This window comes from Plasmodium yoelii, assembly GCF_900002385.2.
Source record: "Plasmodium yoelii strain 17X genome assembly, chromosome: 8".
Lineage (NCBI taxonomy): Eukaryota > Apicomplexa > Aconoidasida > Haemosporida > Plasmodiidae > Plasmodium > Plasmodium yoelii.
The window spans coordinates 1,356,567-1,370,229 of record NC_036180.2 but is presented as its reverse complement, the minus strand read 5'-3'; the positions used below and the strand labels follow the sequence as shown (position 1 = coordinate 1,370,229).

The window sequence follows — 13,663 nt, the reverse complement described above, 5'->3', positions numbered from 1 at the left end:
AAATTATACTTTTTTTTTTTTTTTTTTTTTTTTTCCAAATTTATCAAAACATATTTTTTATAATACCCTAAATATTAAAACATTTTCTTATAAATATGAATTTATTTATTCTTATAAATTGTATATATATTTTTTTGATAAAATATAACTTTTTTAGTAACTTGGTATTATATATATTTTAGGTTTTATTCAGCAATAATTAAATATTATTAAATTTTGCACATGTATATATATATCGATTTTTTTGGAAAAAAATTCTAATTATATTTACAACATATTATTGTAATAACTAACAAAGTGTTTTGGTAAAGAAGTGTAAGTTTATGGGATAATTTATATAAATATGATGAATAAACAAATTAATGGGGAAATAATAAAAAAAAAAATAATAAAAAAAATGCTAAGTTCAATTAAAAAAAATATATAATAATACAAAGAAAAAGATTGACATATAGAAAAAAAAAAAAAGGGAAATGAAACAAAAAATATATTTCTTCTATTTTTGGTATTTTTCTTTATATTTTAATTTCCTTATAAAAAGGATGGAACATTAATTAAGTTTCGAAAGTTATCCAAAAAAAAGTATGAATTAACATTCTTTTTTTTAGCACATGGGATATATTCGATTGTGTTTTTATTTAAATCAAAATGAACTTTTTTAGGCGTACTAGATTTTGTCTTTTCTTTTTTTAAAATAGTTTTGTTTAAAACATTTTTATCACCTAATCGTGGCTCATGAATAAGAAGAGTTTTTTTTAAACTCTTTTTCACTTTTTTATCTTTTTTTTTTAATAATTTTTCTTTTTTATCTTTTTTTTTTAATAATTTTTCTTTTTTATCTTTTTTTTTTAGTAATTTTTCCTTTTTATCTTTTTTTTTTTCACCCTCCAATTCAAATTCAGTATTAGTTGTTTGATTCTTTGGAATAGCCATTAATTTTTTTTTTTTTTTTTTTAATTCTTTTTTTTTCATGGGTATATCGTTATTTTCAGAATCATTTATTTGTTTAAATTTATTTCTTAATGATTTTTTTTTTTTGGCATACATTTCTTTTAACATTAACTTGATAAAACTAAGTGGTATTTTTTTATTGTTTTTAGCAAAAAGACTATCATATATTTTCTTTCCCTTTTTACTTCCGTTAATTTCCTTTAAAAGCATATTAATATAATCTTTATCTTCATCAGTTATTTCTCTATTGATTTGTGTGTGTGCCTTTATCTTTTTTATTTTATTTTTTATTTTATCCTTTATTTTATCTTTTATTTTATCTTTTTTCTTATTTTTTTTTTTTGCCTTTTGACCAAAGCAATTATTCTCAGTTTCTTCATCCATAACTTCTTCTGTGTTAACTGTCTCATCATTACATTCGTCACGTTTGCCGCCACAATTATCATCGTCATTTTTACCACAATTATTATCATCGCCACTTTTATCACAATTATTATTATCGTCACTTTTGCCACCATCCTTATCGTCATTTTTATCACAATTATTTCCGTCACTTTTACCACAATTATCATCATCACTTTTATCACAATTATTATCATCGCCACTTTTGTCACAATTATTATCATCGTTATTATAATTTGCAACAAAAATCGGTGTTTTATATTTTATATTTATTTTATTCTTTTTCCTATTTGAAGTATCGAATAAATTGTAAAAATTCTTCAAAATTTTTGATCCATATTTATTTGGGCATTTTTCTATATATTTGTTAATCCTTTCCAACAAAATATGTCGTTTTATATTAACTTTTAAAACCATAAAAAATATTTTTTTTTGAATTAAATCAATAGTGTATTTTTTGTTTGTTTTACAGACAATTTTAAAAAATGGGTCAATTAGTAATAAGAATTGTTTTGTATTATATCCATGGTTTTCTTTTTTTAATTTTAAATAAACTTCATTTCCCATAAATTCTTTAAAAAATGTATCTATATAAGCATGAAAAACATCATTAGTATCATTAAATTTGTTCATAATTATTTTATTATATTTTTTAATATATATACTTTTCCATGAATAATTATGTAAGAACATTAAAAATTCAGCTTGAAAAATTCTAAATAAAAATAAAAATTTATTTAATCTATATACATCCAAATTTTCATATTTTACTGACATAGTTTGTAAAAAACATTGTAAAAATAAAAATACATGCTTTTTATCATGATCATTATCTTTCCCATCAAATATATGTATCAATCTACATATTTTTAAAGCTGATTTTTTTTGTTCATTAATAGAATAACATAACCAATAATAATAAAATAAGCCTGTACATAAATATGTTATTTCTCGTTTTTTCAATTTATTTTTGTTTTTTTCTATATAAGCATAAACTAAGTTCATTCCATTGTCTCGATTTTCTTTATTTACATGGCTTAACTGGACAAAAATATTTTTTATTTCTGAGTTGCTCATATTGTTCCCTTTTATTTAAAATTATCAATGTTATATTTGTGGGGAAAAAATGAAATATAATTTTATATATATATATATTTATTTATTGCGAAATTTTGCAAAATTTATATACAAAATTTCATATCCCATTTATGTATGAAAAACATAATAAATTAAGCCTTCCATAATATTTTCGAATAAATCTTGTTCAAATCATGTATAGAGGTATGCTATAATTTTTTTAATTCATATCATCAATGCAAATATAGTTTATACTATAAGCATGTATATTATTGTATTATATTGTATTAGCTTGTATTATATTGTATTGTATTGTATTAGCTTGGTTTGCTGTATTTTTCTTGTATTTTTTCAATTTTTTGAAGAAAACCCTACTTTTAATACTTTTTTTATTTAAAAAAATTACATAATATATATAACAGCTCAAAAAAAATGGTAAACTTATGAATTAATTTTATGTTTTTATACAAAAATTAATTATGCTATTTTTGTTACAAGGTTAAAAATTTGGTCTTCAATATATATTCAACGAATTTTGTATTTTACTATTAAAAGTAAAGTTTTATATTTTGAGAATTTCAAATTTTTTGCCTTATATTTATTATTTTATTTTTTTTAATTCATTTTGCTTTTAATTTTCAAAACATGAAAAATAACAAATATATATTTTTTTTTAATAAAATAAATAAATAATATATAGGCATATATGTATGTAGTATAAATTAAAAATAATTGCAAATTGTTTTTCGCTTGGGTAAATAGGAAAGAAACTATTTCTCAACATTCATAAATTTAAAAAAATACAATATTCAATTTGTTGCTATTTTACATTATTATATAAGTATACAATTTTTTTAAAGGAACCTAATATAATATAAGGTAAAATCATATATGTTTTTATATAGCATACATAAAATAAAACTGCTAAAAAATTAAAAAAAAAAAAAATATTTAAAATGTATAAAACATATAAAAAATAAAACAACGGCAATTTTACAAATATGTATATATATTCATATTTTATATAAATACGATATGGTAAAATATATAACATTTATTTGTATGATTAAAAAAAAGACGAAATATACATTTACATTTACCATTTCGAACAAAATTCATTTTTTCACTTTTAAAACGAAAATAATAATGTAATTCCAATTTGAAATTCGTAATAATTTATCCTTTAAGAATGTTGCAAAATATTAAAAAAACAAATATACAATAAAAAATTATTGCCTAACAAGCCATATATATATATATGCATTATATTGTAACAATATTTAAAAAGGCACAAAATGGCATAAACTATACAAATTATATAGCGACACAAATTATATGGTGACACAAATTATATAGTATATACTTTCCATTTTTGGTACACCATTTCCTTTCTACCATTTTACAAATAAAAATTTAAGACATAAATTTGTCCATCATGACTTGAAATAATATTCATAAATTTTATTTTATTATATTATATTATATTTTATTATATTGTATTATATTTTATTTTCCATTTAAATTATCACGAACAAATTGAGCTTCAATTTTCAGTGTATAATAGACATATTATATATCCCTATATAATACATTTTTTGCTTCGCAATTTTCCTCTAGTTGTAATTAAAACATTTTTGAAAATGTTTTTTTTAGTATGTTCATAAATTTGCTATATACATACTATCGAAACAAATAAATACGATAAACAAATTGACAAAGTTGTAAAAATTGACGAAGTTGTAAATAAACACATACCATTTTATACGCAAAAAAAAAAGAGACACATAATTCAAACAATGAGTAATAGAAAAGCAGGAAAAAAAATCTTGTATGACGATTACGAATATTATGATGACGAAGATTACGACGAAGAAAATTATGACGAAGAAAATTACATAGAATATGGATTCAAAGAAAATGTAAATAATGGAAAGAATAAAAATCGCAATAGTAATAAAAATGATAATAAATGCAAAAGTCAGAACAATAGTATTCCTGTAAAACATACAAAAACGAAAGAAAAAACAAACAATAAAAACGAGGTAAACATTGTGATGAAAGATGACAAAAATGAAAAAGATGAAAAAGATTCAAAATATATAATGCTTGGTACTTTGAATATTCTTGTATTGGGACATATCGACGCAGGGAAGTCTACATTAATAGGTGCGTTACTATATAATTTAAATTATGTAAATGATCAAATGCTAAAAAAATATGAAAATATTAGGGAAAGTTCCAAGTATACATATATATTAGATGAAGAAGGAGATGAAAGAGAAAGAAATATAACACTTTTTAATAAAAGAAAAGAATTTTTTATATTTTATACTAACAATGATATTAACCAATCTTTTTCTGATATAATATATAATAAAAAAAATTGTGAAAATATTTATATTAATAAAAATATATTTGAAAATTTATATAAAAAAAATGTTATACATAAAGATATAGTATGTTTTCGAAAAGTTAACATTTTTGACACACCAGGTCATAATGAATTAGTAAATAATTTGCATACTTGTAGTTTTTTTGCAGATTGTGCTATATTAGTAGTTGATGCAAATAATGTATATAATAAAAAAAATGATGAAACATACAGAAATGTATGTATATTAAAATATGTAGGTATTTCAAACATTATAATAGTAATAAATAAAATAGATCTATTTGATTATGATGAAAATATTTTTAATGATATATGCAAAACAATTAAAACATATTTTGAATGTGAAAAAAATGATAGTATATATGAATTTATTTGTGATAATAATTTTTATTTACAAGAAAAATGTTCTCAAAATAATGATGATACTACTAAAAATTTAATTCATAAAACAAAATTTTTTGAAAGAAATTTAATTTTTATACCTATTTCTGCATATAAAAATGAAAATATCGTAAAATTTGAAAAAAGTAATATACCATTATTTAACAAAAATTATTCTTTATATGATGAAATTAAATTTATAAATTTAAAAAGAGATATGTTTTTGTTAAAAGTGTGTCATGAACATTTGTCTAATTTCAAAACATGTCAACAAATGTGTTATTACAATTTTATTCATAATGATGGTATTGGTAATAATAAATTGAATAACCTTAATGAATTTCTTTTTGCAAATAACATTTTTTATAATCATAAAAAAAATAAATCTGAAATATCTTTAAACCCAGTTAAAAAATCGTTAAATGAAAATAATAACACATTTTTAGGAATTGTTCAAGATTATACAGAATCTAATAATATGATAAAAGCAAGTATTAAAATATTAAATGGGTTTTTAAAAATAAAAAATAATTATACGATTTTACCATTTAAAGAAAAAATTATTATTAAAAATATTGAAAAAAAAAAAAATCTTTTTAAATATATTAATATAAATGATTTATGTGATTATTTATTAAGTGTAAAAGATTTTAGTTATATGGAAAACATTTCATTAAATTTATCTAATTCTACAACCACTTTAAATAAAGAAACTGAAGTGAAAGAAAAAAATGTAGATGATATAAATAATTCTTTTCAAAATAACTTTTTTAATTTTATTAAGATTTTATCTGAAATTGCAAAAAATTGCACAGTTAATGAATATGTCAATATAAATGATGATATTGTAGATAATGTGCTTATAAAAATTGATGAAAATAAAATAATTAATGGTTCTTTGTTAGTTAGTAATACAACAACAGATATTCAAATGAATTCTCCATATACTATAAATAACATTTTTACTTCTACTAAATTAAAAGCTTTAATAAAAGTGAATGATATAAAAATACCTTTAATAATAGGAAGAAATTATTTGTTTTATTCCTTGAATTATTTTCATAGTGTAACAATTAAAAATGTCTACTATGTATATAAAACTAAAGACCCATCAAATAATTGTACCACATCGAATAAGTTAAAAATAGATTGTAATGAACAAATTTCTACACAAATTGGTGACTTAAAAAATTATAAGAAAAAAAAAAATATGATTTTTTATGAAAAAACAGAATGTAAAAAGTGCTGTTTACGTAGTTATGATATAGGAATTGTTGAAATACAAATTAATAACAATACATCAGTATGTACACAATATTTCAGAAATGAACTACAATATTTTATCGCTTCAGATGGCCTTTTTTTTAACGCTTATGATTTTTTGTCATTTTCAATATCTCCTTTATCTCGTTTTATTTTATCTGAAGAAAATAAAATTGTTGCTAGTGGTTTAGTACTGAAATAAGTTTTAAATGTATTTTTTTTTTGTATAATTTTTACATAAATAAACAAAATAATATACCAAGTTCATAATAACTTGTTATTTTCTTATCAACTCCGTTTTCCTTTTTGTTGTCAAAATGCTTCATCTATGTTGTGTGTACAAAATAAAATAGTGAAGTTAATTTATAAAGAAATGGAAAACATATTAATATATTGTGCTAACAATATATTCACAAAATATAAACATGTACATGGAAACTTTTACTTATAATAACAACATTCAAAAACTTTTTGTTCTATATTACACTTTTAATTTGCTTTATTTTTTAAATATTACTAACTATAAACGAATATGTATGTATATATATATAATATGTATATATACTTATTTACAAATTCCATCAACATTTTTATTTACCAAATAATATCTTATTTTAAATTATTTTTGTAATGTTACACATGTAGTATAATATATTTTTTGGATGTACATTTATAAAATTTTCTTAGTATTTTACATTAATATGAATATATGTCATAAAGCCAAAATTTTTGTTTTATTTTTTTTATATAACACTATAAAATATACCTTTTCATGTATGTTATATTCCCTTTTAAGTTCATATATTCTCTGATTAATTAACTTATCCCATTCATTTGGAGGTAGTTCAATATGACTTGGCGTGTAAGGAAACATAATAGTGAAATAATGTCGTTTTTATGTGTTTAAAATGAGATATTTTCATATAAAAAAAATTATACGTTAACTGATATATATAATTAATTATATCTTATTTTTATTGAATAAATGCACAATGTATTAAATTTTATTAAATGCAATAATATAAGCAAAATTTCCAAAAATATGAATTTCATCATTTACTTCCGAATTTTAATATTAAAAAATTTTGTTGTGCAAATTTGAAATTAAATAGAAAGCAAAATTGGAAAACAAAATTGGAAAAGAATATTTTTTTTGAGACAAATATGCTTCATAATAATTCTCTTCTTATATATTTTTTATCATGCTATTGAAAAATGATTCGCTTAAAAAATAAATGCTTTCATGGAAAGCTATGGTTAAAATGCAAAGGAGCAATTAATATATATAAAAAAACAAATATATATTTCTACAATTATGTAAATTTTATAAATAAATCTTTTCTAAGAAAAGGAATCAATTCGATGTGCTTTAGTGCATCAAACAATTTGGATTACATTAATTATATAAATGAAATAAATAATTTTATTGAGACATTTCAACAAAATTCAGATAATTCGACATCTAATGAGGGAAATATAATTCCTATATTACAAAAAATAAAAAATGAAACCAAATATCATGAAAATGAAGATACTATGGAAATTATAAGTAGTATAAAATTGTTAATAGAAAAAAGAGTTCGTCCAATTGTAGTAAATGACGGGGGTGATATAAAATTTGTCTGTTTTGACATGGATAGTGGTATGATGTCAAATACACATTCTGTTTATATTGTACGCGTATATATTTGTTATTTTATCATCTTTATATATTTATGTTTTACTAACAAATTATTTTAAACTTAAAACCCTTTAGGTATAGTTTACGTGCAACTACAAGGAGCTTGTGTTGGATGTTCACAAAGTGAAGTAACCCTACAATATATGATAAAAAATATGTTGACATATTATATTTCTGAAATTAAAGAAATTAAAAATATATCAAAAGATGGAATTATTCTTTAATTTCTGCTTTAAAAAATTATATAGTTCATATTTAATTTTGAAGAACTAGTATCCCATATAAGGAACATGTATATATTGTTACACATATTATTATACAACATTTATATTTAAAAGAGGGAAATATAAAATGTGAATATACAATACTAGGAATATAAAACTTTATAAAGATAAACATTAAAATATATATAATTATTTCTTAAGTTTGTAGTTCACACTATGTTTTAGTAAATATATTATGAAGAAAACGTTTTCATTGATAACTCAATGCATATATGTTTTTTCTAGGAAAGAGAAAATATAATTTAATCTATTTATATTAGTTTCAAAAAAAAATGAGCAAATATTTTCCAAATTGAATAAACATTAACCTTTATAATGAGTTTAACAATATTTGAATTAATGTAGAAAACTTTACAACTACATATTTTTAACTATAATACAAAAATTCCCATTATTATATATACACTAAAAAGTTACATGATATAATTCGATGTTTTTTTATATTTTTTTTTGTTTTCTATTATCTATACATTTGTTTCTTTTTCCTTTTTTTAAATATAATCATATTACTTTATATATGATATATTTTATTTTTATTCATATGAAACCGTTTATATTTTATTTATACTTATGACTATTCTTAATGATAATTTAAATTAAATTTATTTTAAAAATATATACAACTTTTCATACACACACAATATTTCACAAATTTATTGTAAGCACAATATGATTAACATGTCTTTTTTATTTTTTACTTTTAAATATAACATTTTTTATCTTGTAAGAAAAATATATTGTATATCTCATAAAATAATTCAATAACTCTTCATTTTTTTATTTATTTCTGTTTTATAATTCTATACCTTCATTTATGGGGTATTGCATAATACAGTGTATAAATATTTTAGGTACCTTTTTTAATTTTTTAATTATTGTGAATAATAGTGAAGATCATAAATTAAAAAAGATATACATTTAAATCTGTTTGTAAAATCTAACTATATAATGAATGTTGCTCTTAAAATTATCATAAGTATAAATTTAAATGTTATATTTTTTTTTTCCTGACGTATATATTTTAAAGTGTTATCAATAAAAATTAAGAAAATTGTATAATATTTTATCAAAATGTCATTGTTAAAGGTTTTATATTATGTATTAATATAAAATGATAGAAATAACAATCATTTATAAATACATTCGAAATCTATATATATTAACTATGTAATTAAGACTTATTATAAGGTTATGATCCATTAATAAACCATTCTACAAATTATCAATAAAATTTACACTATTTTTGTACATTATGTTTATATTTACATATTAAAATAAGTATAAAATAATTGTGTACGTTTGAAAATGTGATCATTGGTAAAAAACATAAACAATAATATATCCTAAATTCTTTTAATATGTTTAATTAAGGTTTATAAATATTAACCTTACATAGAGATAAACAGTACTTTTGTGTTTTATGTCTAATCGTGTATAATATAATTTTTCTTAATTTTCAAATTATTTTTTGTCTTTTTTTCTATTGTAACTATGACCATAAATCGCATACTTATAAACCATGACGACCCATTAATTGAAAAAAAAGGAAAAAAAAAAAATTCTATAAATAAATCCGAAGAGGAAGGAGGTTATATGTCTAATGAATCATATAATAGCTCGGAGTTTGTGTTTAATTTTAAGAACAATATTACAGATTGTTTTGAAGAAAAAAACAAAGGATTATTTAAACTTTCTTTTGATAAGAAATGTTATGAATCGGACAACATTAATGACAATATAATGGATGATATACATAACAAAACATATTCTAAAAATTATAAGGATAAAGACATAGATAAACCTGACTTCATAAAAGATGGAAAAAGGCAGTTATCTGAAGAAAAGGATGAAATAATAAATAACTTAAAAAGTCATATAATCCATGTGACAAAAAAATTTGAAAAAAAGTTAAATAGTCTAGAAAATATTCAAAAGGATAATTTCCAATTAGAGCAAATATATAAAAATAAATATTATTTGGATATGAAAAAAGAGAAAACGAAAATGGTACAAATTATGTTTGAAAATGATGAACTCCTTAAGAAAGTTCATTATTATGACGAGTTGTTTCAAAAATTAAAAAAAAAAATTCGATGCATTTTTAAGGATATTTATACTCTTATTGGATGCTTCGAAATTAGTGAAAATATGAACTTTATGTTGAACAACATGAAAGATATTTCATTACTCATAGAATCTATGAAACATATAAAAATTGAACACAATGAATATGATAGAGATAAAAAGGCCAAGTTACTAATTAATAATTTTGATGATATAAAAGATAAATACAAAGAAAAGGAAGAGAATCATTCTATAAAACAATCGTTTCGATCAGCAAATACATCTAATAAAAATAAAAATTATAATTCGCATTGTGAAACTAAAAAAAAAGACAAAAAACAAAATTATTGTGTTAATAAGGATATGTACCTACGAAGTGATTCATTTTTAAGATATGAAAGCCCACAAAGTAAAAATGTAAATATAGTTGACTCTGTAAATTATAAGAAACCAATTAAAGACAAATATACTATAAAAAGAAAAGGTAACAACACAAACCTGAAAAGTGGACATATCAATAATGCTATAAATGCAAAAAGAAAAGATAAAATAACAAATTTTACAATACAACTTAAAAATATTCCCCTTGAAAATTCTGACAACATATTGAGTTTGTTGAGGAAAACAAGAAAGTTTAATTATTTATTAAGAAATTCGTTTAAACATGGAATAGAAAAGGGTATATCTTAAAGGATATATGAGATGTTAATAATACTAATATAAATATGATGAACTACACAGAACTTAAAATGAAAATAATTAAATAATAGAAATATTATATAATATAAAAAATATTTTGAATCTAAAATAGTGTATTCATTATGGTAAGTCAATAGGCGATTCTATGCATATTTACAAAAAAGGAATATTTTATCAAGTGAAAAATCAGAATAATATCATATAAATCATTATACTTGATGTTCTACATTGTTTAATCAGATGCATATTTTTTAATTAGCAATGTTCTATGAAATATATTTGTCATGATTGAATAAATTAAAAAAAATATTATAATGCTTATATTTTTAAAAATAAATACTTCATAATTGAGATGTATATCTTTCTTATTTATTTTATATATTTTAATTATTAACAAAAAATGTATTTTTATAAAATATGAATATTAAACCATTATAAATTTAAACATTAATGTATTAAAAGAGTAATATGAGTATAAATGTGTATTTTTTGTTTCCATTTTCCAAGTTTATATTGATTTTTTTGATTTATTAGCATTTGGTAAAAAATATAAGTATATATTAATAAAAGTGTATATTTATTGTCTACACAATGCTTATGGTTTGTGTTAATAAAAAATTGCACAAAATGTTAAGTTAAAAACACAATATACATACATTTATAAAACAGCATTGATTAAAAGAGTGTGTCATAGTACAAAACATCTATGAGATAGATACTGGTGTGGCCATTGTATTAAATTTATAATATCATAGGAAATAAAATATGCTTATACGTTTATTGTTATGTGATTATGTTTCTTTGAATCAAAAACGAATTTTAATGTGTCTTATTTTATTATAATAAAAAATATTTAATTGATTTTATGTGACAACTGTGATATGTTTAGAGGTTATATCAATATATACAGTAAACTGGTTATGTTTGTTAAAATGAAAAAATACATACTAAAACAAGCATACATTATCATATAGATATAACTAAAATACATCGTTTGATGTTATAATTATTTTCAATAACATTTTATGATGATATATAATATGGTGATAATAAAGGTTTCTAAATTAAACTATTAAGTACCCAAATTGATGTTTATACTCTACATAAAATATTACTTTTTATATAGAAAAGTGATAATGTGTAACGGAGAACGCAAAACTAAAGAAACTAAATATTAATGAAAGAATATAAAATATATATATAGTACAAAAAATAATATGCAAAAGTTTTTATAGGAATATAATGCAATTTTATTAATCAAAGTAGTTTATCATATTCCTTTATCGGTTTCAAGTTAAAAATATGTGTTCGTAATAATTATATGAAAATAAATTATATGCATATAATTAAAAGACAATATTTAATGTATAACATGGATTCATTTATGTCTCTATATAAATATATTTAATCATTATATTTATTTAATGTCAAATTACTAATAAATCAGGAACTATATTCATGAATTCAAAAATATATATATTAAATATTCCTTCTTAATAAAAATTATATTTATCATTAATTAAGCTTATATTTATTAAATTATTATTTATTTTTATTCCAATATAAAATAATAAAATAAAATTAAAAATGTAAAATAAATATATACTAAAAATATAACTTATTTATAAATTTAATTATAATTTAAATATTAATTAAAATAAATAAAATATATTAAATAAATAATTAATTAATAGTTTAAATATAATAAAATAAATAATTAATTAATAATAATAAATAAAATTAATATATAAATAATTAATATTATTAAATATAATATAATAATTAATTAATAATAAATAAAATCAATATATAAATAATTAATATTGTTAAATATAATAAAATAATTATATAAAATTAATATTATTAAATAATAATTTAATTATTAATAATAAATAAAATTAATATTAAATATAATAATTAAATATTTAATAACAATAAATAAAATATATTAATAAATAATTAGTAATATTAAATAATTATAAATATTTAATTAATAATAATAAAATATATTAAATATAATTATAATTATTTAATTAATTAATAATAAATTATATTATATTATATTAAATAAAATCAATAATTATAAATATTAAATATAATAATTAATAAAATATATTATATAAATTCATTTTATTTATAAATAATATTATATTAGTATAATAAATAATAATTTAATTTAATAATTAATTAAATATTAAGGTTTATTACTATAAATAGTTAATAAAATAATTAAAAATTATATATTTTTAATATAATTTAATAATATTTTAATTATTTACTTATTAAAAAATATATTTTAAATTATTATAATTAAATTATTTAAATATATAATTAATATATTAATTTATTATTATTTATATATATTAAATTAATTATTTATAATATAATATTAATAATTAATGTTTATTAAAATAATATATATTTATTTTATTAATTATTTATATATAATATTTAATTATTAATTTATAT

The 13,663-nt window shown here is 18.6% G+C and overlaps 4 protein-coding genes across 4 annotated transcripts; 3 read left to right on the top strand and 1 right to left on the bottom strand.

Annotated features, from left to right (window-relative positions):
* Positions 1–531: 531 nt before the first annotated feature.
* On the bottom strand, positions 532–2,430 carry PY17X_0835300 (nucleolar protein Nop52, putative; the record flags this gene model as incomplete). The annotated part of the gene is made up of 1 exon (XM_720938.2): positions 532–2,430. One exon carries the CDS (start codon positions 2,428–2,430, stop codon positions 532–534), a length of 1,899 nt encoding a protein of 632 aa, XP_726031.2.
* A 1,796-nt stretch (positions 2,431–4,226) lies between these two features.
* PY17X_0835200 (elongation factor Tu) lies at positions 4,227–6,668 on the top strand (the record flags this gene model as incomplete). Its single annotated transcript, XM_723395.2, has 1 exon — positions 4,227–6,668. The coding sequence occupies one exon, from the start codon at positions 4,227–4,229 to the stop codon at positions 6,666–6,668; it is 2,442 nt and encodes an 813-aa protein (XP_728488.2).
* Positions 6,669–7,681: 1,013 nt separating this feature from the next.
* Positions 7,682–8,371, top strand: PY17X_0835100 (NifU-like protein, putative; the record flags this gene model as incomplete). Its single annotated transcript, XM_022955810.1, has 2 exons — positions 7,682–8,108; positions 8,223–8,371. The coding sequence occupies 2 exons, from the start codon at positions 7,682–7,684 to the stop codon at positions 8,369–8,371; spliced, it is 576 nt and encodes a 191-aa protein (XP_022812038.1).
* Positions 8,372–9,922: 1,551 nt separating this feature from the next.
* PY17X_0835000 (conserved Plasmodium protein, unknown function) lies at positions 9,923–11,185 on the top strand (the record flags this gene model as incomplete). Its single annotated transcript, XM_722541.2, has 1 exon — positions 9,923–11,185. One exon carries the CDS (start codon positions 9,923–9,925, stop codon positions 11,183–11,185), a length of 1,263 nt encoding a protein of 420 aa, XP_727634.2.
* Between the last annotated feature and the right edge of the window lie 2,478 nt (positions 11,186–13,663).